The sequence below is a fragment of the Ranitomeya variabilis genome, chromosome 4, assembly GCF_051348905.1.
Source record: "Ranitomeya variabilis isolate aRanVar5 chromosome 4, aRanVar5.hap1, whole genome shotgun sequence".
Lineage (NCBI taxonomy): Eukaryota > Metazoa > Chordata > Amphibia > Anura > Dendrobatidae > Ranitomeya > Ranitomeya variabilis.
The window spans coordinates 344,804,665-344,817,607 of record NC_135235.1 but is presented as its reverse complement, the minus strand read 5'-3'; the positions used below and the strand labels follow the sequence as shown (position 1 = coordinate 344,817,607).

General features: G+C 44.2%; 1 protein-coding gene across 2 annotated transcripts in view; it reads left to right on the top strand.

The window, feature by feature from the left end:
* The window catches only part of ISOC2 (isochorismatase domain containing 2), a 333,454-nt gene that overhangs the window by 47,769 nt on the left and 272,742 nt on the right, over positions 1-12,943 (top strand). For both annotated transcript variants that reach the window (XM_077250671.1, XM_077250673.1), the window contains exon 2: positions 5,166-5,306. In XM_077250671.1, the coding sequence (XP_077106786.1) occupies positions 5,175-5,306 (132 nt within the window). In that variant the 5' untranslated portion in view covers positions 5,166-5,174. The remainder of the gene's footprint in view (positions 1-5,165; positions 5,307-12,943) is intronic.

The following is a 12,943-nucleotide window of genomic DNA, read 5'->3' as shown; positions in this document are numbered from 1 at the left end:
TGCAGAGCACTATATGGCACAGCTATGGGGCCATAATGAACGGTGCAGAGCACTATATGGCACAGCTATGGGGCAATAATGAACGGTGCAGAGCACTATATGGCACAGCTTTCTATGGTACAGCTATGGGGCAATAATGAACGGTATGGAGCATCTATTTTTATTTTTGAAATTCACCGGTAGCTGCTGCATTTTCCACCCTAGGCTTATACTCGAGTCAATAAGTTTTCCCAGTTTTTTGTGGCAAAATTAGGGGGGTCGGCTTATACTCGGGTCGGCTTATACTCGAGTATATACGGTAGATTACATACATACTACATACAATACATTCATACATTACATACAATACAGACATACATACATGAAACATAGATTACATACTCACCATTACTTGTCACTTTGTTCCCCGAAGCCATTGTCATCTGTAAAAAATATGAAAAAAACAACCAAACAATATACTCCCTGTCCGCAGAAATCCACGAGTGTCCCACGACGATCTCCCGTGGAGAGCAGCAGCATCAGATAATGCGACTGCTCTCCAGGGGCTCCAGGAACACAATGAGGGCAGGAAGGTATCCTTCCACCACTGTATTCCTCCGCTGCTGTAAAAAAAAAAGTCCCTAGTCTCACTTTATGGCATTGCTGTATGAGACATTTTCCCATGCAGCAATTACCATAAAGTGACACTTTGAACTCAGGTAACCTCAGTGATGCACTGCAGCTCCTGCATTGTCTCCTGTCAGTGTGTCACTGAGGGTCCTATAGAGCAGTGACATCACCCGATGTCACTGTTCTATAGGGGAGATCATCGTGGGACACTCGTTATTAATTGGACTACGGCGGACAGGTAGTATACGGTTTATTATTTTACATTTTTTGCAGGTGCTGAAGAATGGTAAGTATTGTGAAATGAAGAATATTAAAATACTTTTTCCTAATGTGTTTTATTAACCCTTTCTTACTATTTCTTACTATTGGATTAATAACGGACAGGCATCTTATTGACGCCTCTCCGTTATTAACCCGGCTTAATGTCACCTTACAATAGCAAGGTGACATTAACCCCTTATTACCCCATATCCCACCGCTACACGGGAGTGGGAAGAGAGGGGCTAAGTGACGGAATTGGCGCATCTTACAGATGCGCCATTTCTGGGGCGGCTATGGACTGGTATTTGTAGCCGGGGGGGGGGGGACCAATATCCATGGCCCCTCTCTAGGCTATGAACATCAGCCCGCAGCTGTCTGCGTAGCCTTTCTGGCTATAAAATATAGGGGGACCCCACGTAATTTTTTTTGGGGGGGTCCCCCTAGTTTAATAGCCAGTAAAGGCTATGCAGACAGCTGCGGGCTGATATTCATAGCAGGCTACAGATATTGGCCCCTGGCCGTCGGCTTTTCCCCTCTGGCGCAGAAAATTGCACGGGAGCCCACTCCGTTTTTTTTTTTCCAACGCTCATAAAGGCCTCTTTCACACTTGCGTCAGTACGGGTCCGTCGCTATGCATCGGGCCGACATACCTATGCACGTTGTGAAATTTGTGCCCGACTTGGGCAGCGGATGCAGTTTTTCAGCACATCCGCTGCCCATTCTGAAGTCTGGAAGGAGGGGGCGGAGTTTTGGCTGCGCATGCGCGGTAGAAAATGGCTGACGCGATTGACAAAAAAGTTCACTTGAACGTTTTTTCGTGCCGACGGTCCGACAAAACACGACGGATCCGTTGCACGACGGACGCGACGTGTGGCCATCCGTCACGATCCGTCACTAATACAAGTCTATGGGTAAAAAACGCATCCTGCGAGCACATTTGCAGGATCAGTTTTTTTCCGCCAGATCCGGGTGTTTCCACCGGATCCATTTTTTTTCCTCCGGATCCATTTTTTCCGCCGGATCCGTTTTTACGCCGGATCAGTTTTTTCCCGCCGGATCAGTTTTTTTTCCGCCGGATCCTTTTTTTCAACCGGATCCGTTTTTTTCCACCAGATCCATTTTTTTCCTGCCGGATCTGTTTTTTTTCGCCGGATCCGTTTTTTTTTTTCCACCAGATCCGTTTTCCCCCGCCGGATCTGTTTTTTTTACGCCGGATCTGTTTTTTTCCGCCAGATCCTTTTTTTTCCGCCGGATCCGTTTTTTTCCGCCGGATCCATTTTTTTCCACCGGATCCGTTCTTTTCCCGCCGGATCCGTTTTTTTTCCGCCGGATCCTTTTTTTCAATTGGATCCGTTTTTTTCCACTGGATCCGTTTTTCCGCCGGATCCGTTTTTTTTTCTACCGGATCCGTTTTTTCCCGCCGGATCTGTTTTTTTCCCGCCGGATCTGTTTTTCCCCGCCGGATCTGTTTTTTTTCCGCTGGATCGGTTTTTTTTTCCGCCGGATCCGTTTTTTTCCACCGGATCCGTTTATTTCCACCAGATCCGTTTTTTTATCTGATGCTGCTGCTTTCCACGGGAGATCGTCGTGGGACACTGGTGGATTTCTGCGGACAGGGAGTATATTGGTTTTGGTTTTTTTCATATTTTTTACAGATGACACCTGCTTCGGGGAACAAAGTGACAAGTAACGGTGAGTATCTAATCTATGTTTAATGTACTGTATATCTATATGTATGTCATGTATGTAATGTATGAATGTATTGTATGTAGTATGTATGTATGTATGGAGTATGAATGTAGCATGTATGTATGGAGTATGAATGTAGTATGTATGTATGTAGCATGTATGGAGTATGTATGGAGTTTTTTTTTTATATTCAACACATTAGGCGGATGATGGGACTACTACTGTCCCATTATTGGCTAATGTGTCAATCACTGTCAGTCTAGCAGGCATCGTCCGATGGGCCTTGTAGTCCCATTGGACGATGCCTGCACAGACACAAAGACCCCCGGCAGGCCGTACAGACCCCCCGGAGAGGCCGTACAGATCCTCCGGCAGGCCGTACAGACCATACAGACCCCCCGGCAGGCACGCTCACACAGGGTTAATGCCGGCGGTAACGGACCGCGTTATGCCGTGTTTGACGCACTCCGTAACCGCTGCTATTAACCCTGTGTGTCCCTAACTTATTACTATTGATGCTGCCTATGCGACATCAATAGTAAAAAAAAATATAATGTTAAAAATAATTTAAAAAAAACTGCTATGCTCACCCTCCGTCGTCGCGTCCTCTCCTTGGCAGTGCAAGCGGCAGGCTCCAGTGCCAAGGATGGTATGCGAGAAGGACCTTCCATGACGTTGTGGTCATGTGACCGCGACGTCATGACAGGTCCTGCGCGCATCCAACCCTGGGACAGGAAGCTGCCTCGTGCACCGCACACAGGCGACAGGACTACAAGGGCTCCCTCGGAAGGTGAGTATATGTTTATTTTTTATTTTAACTCTTTTTTAACCTGTTACATACGTGTCTGGGCAATATACTACGTGGCTGGGCAATATACTACGTGGGCTGTGCAATATACTACGTGACTGGGCAATATACTACGTGGACATGCATATTCTAGAATAACCGATGCGTTAGAATCGGGCCACCATCTAGTACCATATATGTATATATGCCATGGATGAGGCCACAGTAAAGTGCATCTTTATTTGGGACAAAAGGTAACTCACAGGTCATTGCAGATGATGATGATGATGATGAACATACAATTTGTCATTCCTCCTACACAGTCACATACCAGGGAGGAAGCCACTCAAGCCAGTGTAATATTGCACCTTTATTTGGGTCACATGGTAACTCACATGCATTTATTTACAGTCCACAGACTCCACATCTTCCTCTCTGCTGTCTGCTCCTCCCACATGAGTCACAGTCACACTTCACTGGCTGAATCTGAGAAGCTGCCAGGCCCAGACAAGAAAGACAAAAAAAAAAAAAAAAAAAAAGACTCGGCTCCTTTCATTCACAGCAGGGAGCCGGCTCTTTATGTTGGCTCGTTCACAAACGACACATCACTAACACACACACACCACTTGTGTGATAGCAGATCACAGAGCAGTCACACACAAAATGGCTCTGCCCTGTGATGCTGCTCTTCATTCTGCCCCAGGGATATTAGACCACCCAAAAGGGGAGGGAAATGGTGATGTCAACAGTTACTGCCCCAATTTTCCAGCTAACAGTAAAGCTGGTAAGTCTCACTGTAGCTGCTTGAGGTCTAAAACAGAAAATGCTCCCCCTAGTGGTAAATATATATATTTGTAAGAAAATATATATTTTTCATATAGAAATGTTTGCAAACAGTGCAAACATTGCATTAGTACATTTTATTTACTATTTTAAGCTTAATTTCATAAAAAAAATCAAGAAAACTGGTGGCACCTTCCCTTTAAGATTAATAGGGGTTCCCAAACTTTTTCATATAACTGTATTTGGTTTAGATGGTGAGAAGTATAAAGACAAGTGTATCTTGCCTACAGTGAATCATGGTGGGAGTGTCATGATTGGTTTGGGGCTGCATGAGTGCTGCCACCTGTTGGAAGCTACAGTTCATTGAGGGGGAAACATGAATGACAACGTGTACTCTGACATAGTGAAGCAGAGCATGATCTCGTCCCTTCGGAAACTGGGCCACAGGGCAATATGCCAACATAACGACCCCAAACACACATCCACGACTATCACTGCCTTGCTAAAGAAACTGAAAGGTGCTGGACTGTTCAAGCATGTCTCCAGACCTAAACCCTATTTAGCATTTTTGCGGCATCCTCAAGCAAGGTGGAGGAGCGCACGGTCTCTTAACATTCACCTGCTCCGTGGATGTCGTCTTGTAGGAGCGGAAGAGGATTCCAGTGGCAACCTGTGAAGCTCTAGTGACCTTCATGCCCAAGAGAGTGAAGGCAGTTCTTGAAAATAATGGTGGACACGCAAAATATTGATAATTTGGGTACAGTTTGGCCTTTTTCACAATAGGGATGTACTGACTTTTGTTGCCAGTGGTTTAAACATTAATGGCTGTGTTGAGTTATTTAGATGGCACGCCAAATTTACACCAGCTGTACGCTGACTACTTTACATTGTATCAGTGTCATATCTTCAGTGTTGTCTCAATTAAAAATAATTAAATATTTACAAAAATGTAATGGGTGTACTCATTTTTCTGATATACTGTATGTTTATTAATCTATAAATCTCTCTATTTTAATCCTTTTTTTTTTTTTTTTAGATAAAGAAAATGTCACTGAGTCGTATAGGAAAGCTGGGCCAACACTCAAGTGTTCTATTTTTATGTGATATGCAAGAGAAGTTCCGCCATAGTATATCCTTCTTTAATCAGATTGTGTCTGTGTCGGCACGAATACTTCAGGTAAAACAAATTACATATAAAAAAATTTAAGTAATAAAAAAATTGATAGTTGTGTTTAAAGAAGCACTCCTGCTCCCATCAACATTTTCATTTGTTTCTACATAAGAAGAAAGAGAATTAACTGAGTAGTAAGGCAAAATGAGCAATTGTTAGCACACAGCGCCACATAGTATGATGAGAGCAATGTACTAAGAAGACGAAAACTTTGATGGTAGGAGTGCTTTTTTAACTCCAGACAGCCATCCAGCATCTTTACAAATGAAAGCATTATAAATAAATAAACCAAATTTCTCACTTTTATAACTGAGAGACCTGGCTCTGACCACTAACTTGTGACTCTGACACCTTAAGCCAGTTTCACACATCCATAAATCATGGACTGTTCTCGCATCAGAAGACCTGGTGATAATTAAATAACCCTTCCCAGGACATACGGCAACAAATCAACAGTTTGCCGATAGTAACTCAGTTTCATTCAGGGTATAAGAAATTTACCAATATAGTTAGAAAGCACTGGCCTATCTTACAAACAGATAAGATTATTGGTGATCTCTTGTCTGAGCACCCAAGATTCGTCTATACGAAGGCACAAAATCTGGGCCTTCTGGTAGCACCTACTACAAAACCGATCATGGTCAAAAAACAAGTACCCACATCAACGGCTGATTGCCGCTTTATGGGGTTCACAACATGTGGACATTGTTCCTGTTGTATTCGTACATCCCGCAAAAGAGGTACTCAAACCACATTTCTAGATTCAAGTGGCACCAGGACTTTTTCTATCAAAAACATCATCTCCTGTGAAACAGCTGGGGTCATTTACACACTTACTTGCCCGTGTAATAAAATATGCGTAGGCAGAATTAAAAGGCCCCTAAAGGTCAGGATTAAAGAACACCTGGATAACATTCAGAAAGGTTTCAAAGGTCACCCCCTTTCTCGCCACTTCCTTGAGCAGCATAATCGGTCTTATACCAATGTTCGGTTTTGCGGTATACAAGTAGTTAAACAAAACGCCAGGGGAGGGGATTTTCTAAAAATGATGTCCAGAGTCGAATCCAAATGGATTTTTTACACTGGACACTCTGGCCCCTAAGGGGCTTAACCAAGAGATAGAGCTATATGCGTTCCAATAATTTGTTTATTATATATTTATTTATATAATTTTAATCCCTTTTAGATTAGTCAAGTATATGATGTTTTACCCAATTCAATCACGGGTACGAGGATACAATTCAGTACCCCATGTTGATTAACCATGTAATTTTAATCCTATTCTTTTTAACAATTAATATGCTAATTTTTTCATAGTTTTTTCATTATTTTCAGTTGTATCTTCGCATCGAACCAAGAGCATATTTACCTGTTTTTTTAGATATGCAAGTTTTAGCCGAATTGAAATAAAGTAATGTTTTAATCCCCACGTATCTGACCCTTGCACAGTTTCCCTTCTCTTTTACCCCTCCTATCCCCCCTTTTTTTCCTGATTTAGTCCTATGTGTTAGTCTTTGTCTATACGTGTACAACACAGAGGCTATTGAATTATTAATGCCCCGTCAAGTAGTCCCTGTTCATTTCAGATCTGTCTATTAGCCTCCCGGACACATTCTCTTATATCTGCCCAATATTTATTGCAGCGGAGGCTTCACATAAAGGGATTATCACAATGACATCTTTTGCTCACCATAGGGGCGGGTCCAAATTAGGGGGCAGTGGCTACATTAGGACGGGTCCGTCAGGGAACTCCAGCCCTGACGAAGAAGGAGTACCTCCTTCGAAACGCGTTGGATTGGTTCCCCTGACACGCGCCCGCCCATTCTGTGACGTCACTTTTTAGCCACGCCCCCCGCACACACCGCTACTGCTCCGGCGTTGCTTCCTGCCGGGGCATGCTAGGAGTTGGCGGTTCCTGCTCATCCGGACTCCCAGTGGTGAGCCATCCATCTGGGGTTAGCCGGCGTGGGTAACCTCTCTCCCCAGCCGCACGGTGCAGCACATTACGTCAAGTAAGAAGTGTTTTTGGACATTCTACGACTCCCCTGACCATCAACATCACTACTAATAGTAAGTGCATGTGCACCAACAGGCATTCCTTCATTGGCAGTTTTTACCCTAAACAGTTATATCTGTATGACGGACACAGTCTGCCTATTGCAATTATATATTACCGCGTATGCAGGTGTGACATTGCTAGGCTTATTTGCACAGCCTCCTTACTGTATCTTGTCATTAGCTAGAGCGCAGGTGTGTTAATTTTAATTTATAAAATATAAAACCAATTCTTCATCTGCTGTTGAATTTTTCATTCTGCCTCCCAAAGATCACAGTAAGGCTCGGCTCACATCCTGCACTCTACGCTGAGCGATTACACTTTATTTTTGTGTAAATCTCTGAAATATGTGATTCAGATGGAACCCCTGGCGGCAGATTCCCTATAATGAGGCAGACTGAGGCACTGTGGACACCGTCTGGCCTATGATCGGAATAGATCCCTCAGGAGTTTAATCTGAATCGCATCACTCAGATTTAGCTGGAAACCCCAAAGTAAGTACTCAATGTAGGGCGCAGGATAAATGTGATCCAGTATGTTATGTAAAATCTTCCCAACCAAAACTTCAAATCATTCCATAAAAAAATCAAGTCCCCACTCAGGTCCGTCATCTGTTAACTGAAATATAGGCGTCTTCCACGTTACTGGAAGTACAAAGGCTCTGGAAAAGGGCTATGGCTCCACTCCGCCCAAAAGAAATTCATTAAATTTTGTTCTCCCAAATTCAAATGCCCCTCCCTTCAGATTCCCAGTGTGCCTAAATCACATTTAGCATCCACATGTTTGGCATTTCTGTAGTGATAAGAGCCCGCCTAATTTACGGGTGCGTATCTCCAGAAGCATGAGGTGGGCACATTGTATGGGCGCTACAACATACTGGGCACAACAATGGCAGTTTGCAATTTACACTCAGCAACATCCACTTCTACTTGTTTCTGGAAAACACCCATGGAATCAAAATAGTCACTATACCTGTATATAAATTCCTGAAGGGGTGTCATTTCCAAAACGGAGTCACTTGATGGGGGATTCTGCTCTTGTTGCACTGTATATGAAGTCCACAAATTATTCTAGGAAAATCTGAGCTCCAGTAGGCAAATAGCGCTCCGTCCCTCACTTGATTTGCCGTATGGCTAAGTAATACTGTACAGTCACAGACGGGGTATTTCTACATTCAGAAGATATTGTGGGACACATTTTTGTGCCATTTTTACCCATTTCACAGTGGGAAAATGTAAATTCTAAAACAAAATTTTGGTAGTAAAAATGTAGTTATTTTTTCTTCACTGTCCAAAAATATAAAATGTGACACACCCATCACATGATGTCAATACGAACACTGCCCCCCTAGATTAATTTGAGAGGTGTAGTGTGTAAAAATGTGGTCACTTATGGATGGCCGGGGGGATTCTGCTGTTCTGGCACCTCATGGGCTCTCCCAGTGGGTCATGGCACCCGCAAACCATAACCGTAAAATCTGCACTATAATCTGGGTGCTTCTTCCTTTCTGAGCTTTGCACTATGCCTGAAAAGGATTTTCCTATTACAGGTAGGGTATTGGTGCACTCAGGATACATTTTTCCACAAACTGAGGTCCATTTTTTCCTACTAGCCCTTAGAAAAATGTAAATCTTGGGTCTAAAACAACATTTTAGTCCTAAAAATTTAATTATTCTTTCTTCACTGGCCAATGGTATAAATTTCTGTGAAGAACATGTAGTGTCAATATGATCACTGCACTCCTAGATTAATTAACTTGGGGGTGTAGTTTGTGAAATGAAGTCCTTTATGCAGGGTTTATTCTCTTCTGGCACCTCAGGGCCAATATGACATTACCCTTTCAAACCATTCCAGCAAAATCTGAGCTCCAATATGGCGCTTCTTCCCTTGTGAGCTTTGCACTGTGCCTCAAAATATTTTTCTCCCATGTATCTGTGTACTCAGCAGAAATTTCACAACAAATTTTGGAGTCTACTTTCTCCTATCTTTATTTGAACAGATACCGACATACTTGGTAACACCTACTACCACCCACCCAGGGTGGAGGTGCCAAATATAATTGTGGACAACAGAGCAACTCCCATAATAACTAGAAACCTATAGAGAACTGGAGTGTTATGCCCCTGAATAATGAAAGATTACAGCAAGATTTCTCCTATCTTTGTGAAAATGAAAAAAAAATGGGGGTAAAGCAATATTTTTGTGAAAAAAATATATTTTTTACATATTCACAGATCAACGTTGTAAAATTCTGTGAAGCCTCTGTGCGTTCAAGGAGCTCACCACACGTCTATATAAATTTTTTGAGGTGTCTAGTTTCCAAAATGAGGTCACTTATGGGAAGTTCCACTGTTTATGCCCATCAGGCGCTCTCCAAATGCGACATGACACTCTCAGACCATTTCATCAAAGTCTGTGTTCCAAAATGTCACTCCTTCCTTTCTAAGCTCTGCCGTTCGGCCCAAACCCACAACTTCTTGAATGTGGTTTTGAGCAGTTTTTTAGAATGGTGTAATTTTTGGGGATTTTCTGTCATATAGGTCCCTCAAAGTCACTTCAAATGTGATGTGTTCACTAAAAAAAATATAAAGATTTGAAAATTTTGTTGGAAAATTGAGAAATCACTGGTCAACGTTTAACCTGTCTTATCTTCCTAACAAAACAAAAAAATGTTTCAAAATTGTGCTGAAGTAAAGTAGACATGTAGGAAATGTTATTTATTAACTATTTGTATGACATAACTCTCTGGTTTAAGGGCATAAAAATTAAAATTTCTCTAATAACCCCCCCACGACAGCACACCGGACGATGTTTCCTAATAGAGACAGGAAACTCAAAGCGGTCAAATAGCAACTCCCACATCGTCCCCTCTGTGTTTTTTGCTGTCCCTCTCAGGGATGAAGAGGTTATCTGAAGGTGTCCTGTGATGGCGGCAGACACCAAGAGGAAAATATACGTAGCCGGGCAGCAGGGGACCGACAGGCTTACCTCTCCTCCCCAGACGCTGCTCCCGTATCCGTAAGGGACTCTGGACTCCTCTCCAGTTCGCACCTCCGGGCAAGGTCTGAGGGTTTCTTCGGGTTGAAGGCCTCTCTGAGCTCTCCAGCCCCATCTCCCTCCTGCTCTGCTGGGAAAAAAAACCTTTGTTTCCATCACATGCACGTTTGGTTCTGTACATGTCAACAGCACCAGAAGTGACGTCAGACACCAGTCTCAGAATGATGACAGTTAAGGTTCTTGCGTTCCACTCTAGAACGCATCGCAAATGATCGCTATGGGATAGCGGTTCCAGTGCAGACAGTTGTTCAACCCTGCTCCTCACACCTGTTCATCAGGGGAAGGCTGTTCTCTAATGAAAAGTATATGTGCTGGATCCGAACTCCCATATAAGAGCCCCGGATAAGGAAGACACCTCATGGTAGGTAGGACCAACTCTGTGTGTGTGTTGTCATGAAAGTGCCAGGTTCTTCCCGCTCTGCATCTGTAGATCCCAGCGCCTTTCCGGTCCCAGTAAGAATATGAGAACTGGGTATTTATCCCCTGGGTGCAGGTCCAATAAATTACTATTTCTTCTTTTCTCTCTTTCAGGGGGACAAGGAACCTGCATCGGGGAGCAAATCCAAGGCAAATGTGCAGTCTGTGCTAAGAAACTGGTTTCTTCACATATAAAACCTTTATGTAAAGAGTGCATGGAGAAAGTCATCAGGGAGGAACAACCTTCCTTAATGGAAGAGATTAAGGTCCTAGTCCCCGAGGAGATAAAAACATTCCTGGCCGCTTTCTCCCAGCCCACACCCTAGCCCAATATCCCCGCAGAGTCTAAAGGCCCCGTCACACATAGCGACGCTGCAGCGATACAGACAACGATGCCGATCGCTGCAGCGTCGCTGTTTAGTCGCTGTTTGGTCGCTGGAGAGCTGTCACACAGACCGCTCTCCAGCGACCAACGATGCCGAGGTCCCCGGGTAACCAGGGTAAACATCGGGTTGCTAAGCGCAGGGCCGCGCTTAGTAACCCGATGTTTACCCTGGTTACCAGTGTAAAATGTAAAATAACAAACAGTACATGCTCACCTTCGCGTCCCCCGGCGTCCGCTTCCTGCACTGACTGAGCGCCGGCCCTAACAGCAGAGCGGTGACGTCACCGCTGTGCTGTACTTTCACTTTACGGCCGGCAGTCAGTCAGTGCGGGAAGCGGACGGCGAGGGACCTGACGGACACCGGAATGTGAGTATGTACTGTGTTTTTAACATTTACAATGGTAACCAGGGTAAACATCGGGTTACTAAGCGCGGCCCTGCGCTTAGTAACCCGATGTTTACCCTGGTTACCAGTGAAGACATCGCTGAATCCGTGTCACACACAACGATTCAGCGATGTCAGCGGGACCTCAACGACCAAAAAAAGGTCCAGGCCATTCCGACACGACCAGCGATCTCACAGCAGGGGCCGGGTCGCTGGTACGTGTCAAACATAGCGAGATCGCTACTGAGGTCGCTGTTGCGTCACAAAACTTGTGACTCAGCAGCGATCTCTCTAGCGATCTCGCTATGTGAGACGGGGCCTTAAAAGGAGAAAAATTAGCGAGGAAGGGGACGATGACTCTCAGGATGAAATCTCCATTCCAGAAGAACTAGTTCTGCACCCGGAAACCTCCCAACAGGAGAGATACTAGTTCTCCTCAGAAAATATAGAAGAACTCCTTATGGCGATAAGGAGAACTATGGAGGTAGAGGAGGAGAGAACTTCCCAGACAGTACAAGAAGAGATGTTCGACAGTCTCCGATCAAGGATGAAACAAATATTTCCTATCCATAAGAACATTCAGGACCTGGTACTAAAGGAGTGGGAATACCCAGAAAAAAGGCTGACCAATCCCGCTGAGCTAAAGGACAAATTCCCCGTAGATGAGGAAACGGCTGCATTGCTGATCAGAAATACCAGCCAAAAAGACTACCCTGTGCACAGTGTTCCCACCTTGTTCAAGCCCATTGGTCTATACAAGCTTTATACCTATTCAGTTAACGTGTATAACGTCTCTGAAAACCCAGAGACACATACCGTATATACTCGTGTATAAGTCGAGTTTTTCAGCAAGTTTTTTTGCTGAAAAAGACCCTGCGCGGCTTATACTTGAGTTATGGTCCCACTTACCTGTTCTCCGATGCAGTGCGGAGCTCCCCGGATCGTCTGCGCTCTCCCCTGCAGTCTCGGTAAGTATTCTGATGGCTGCTGATAGGGCCAGCGGTCGGCTTTAGCACTGGGACAAGTGCCGGGGTCCTGAGCAGGCCAGCGACGAGAGGTGAGTATGTCATTTTTTTTTTTATTGCAGCAGCAGCAGCAGCAATATAGGGTATATGATCAGCATAGACTGCATTATTGAGCATTATTTGAGCATCTTGCGGGGCCCATCATCAATTTTATGGAGCATTATATGGGGCATCTTATGGGGCCATCATCAACTTTATGGAGCATTATATGGAACATATTTATGTATGGAGCATCTTATGGGGGGCATCATCAACTTTATGGGGCATGTTTTTGTATGGAGCATCTTATGGGGCTATCTTCAACTTTATGGGGCATAT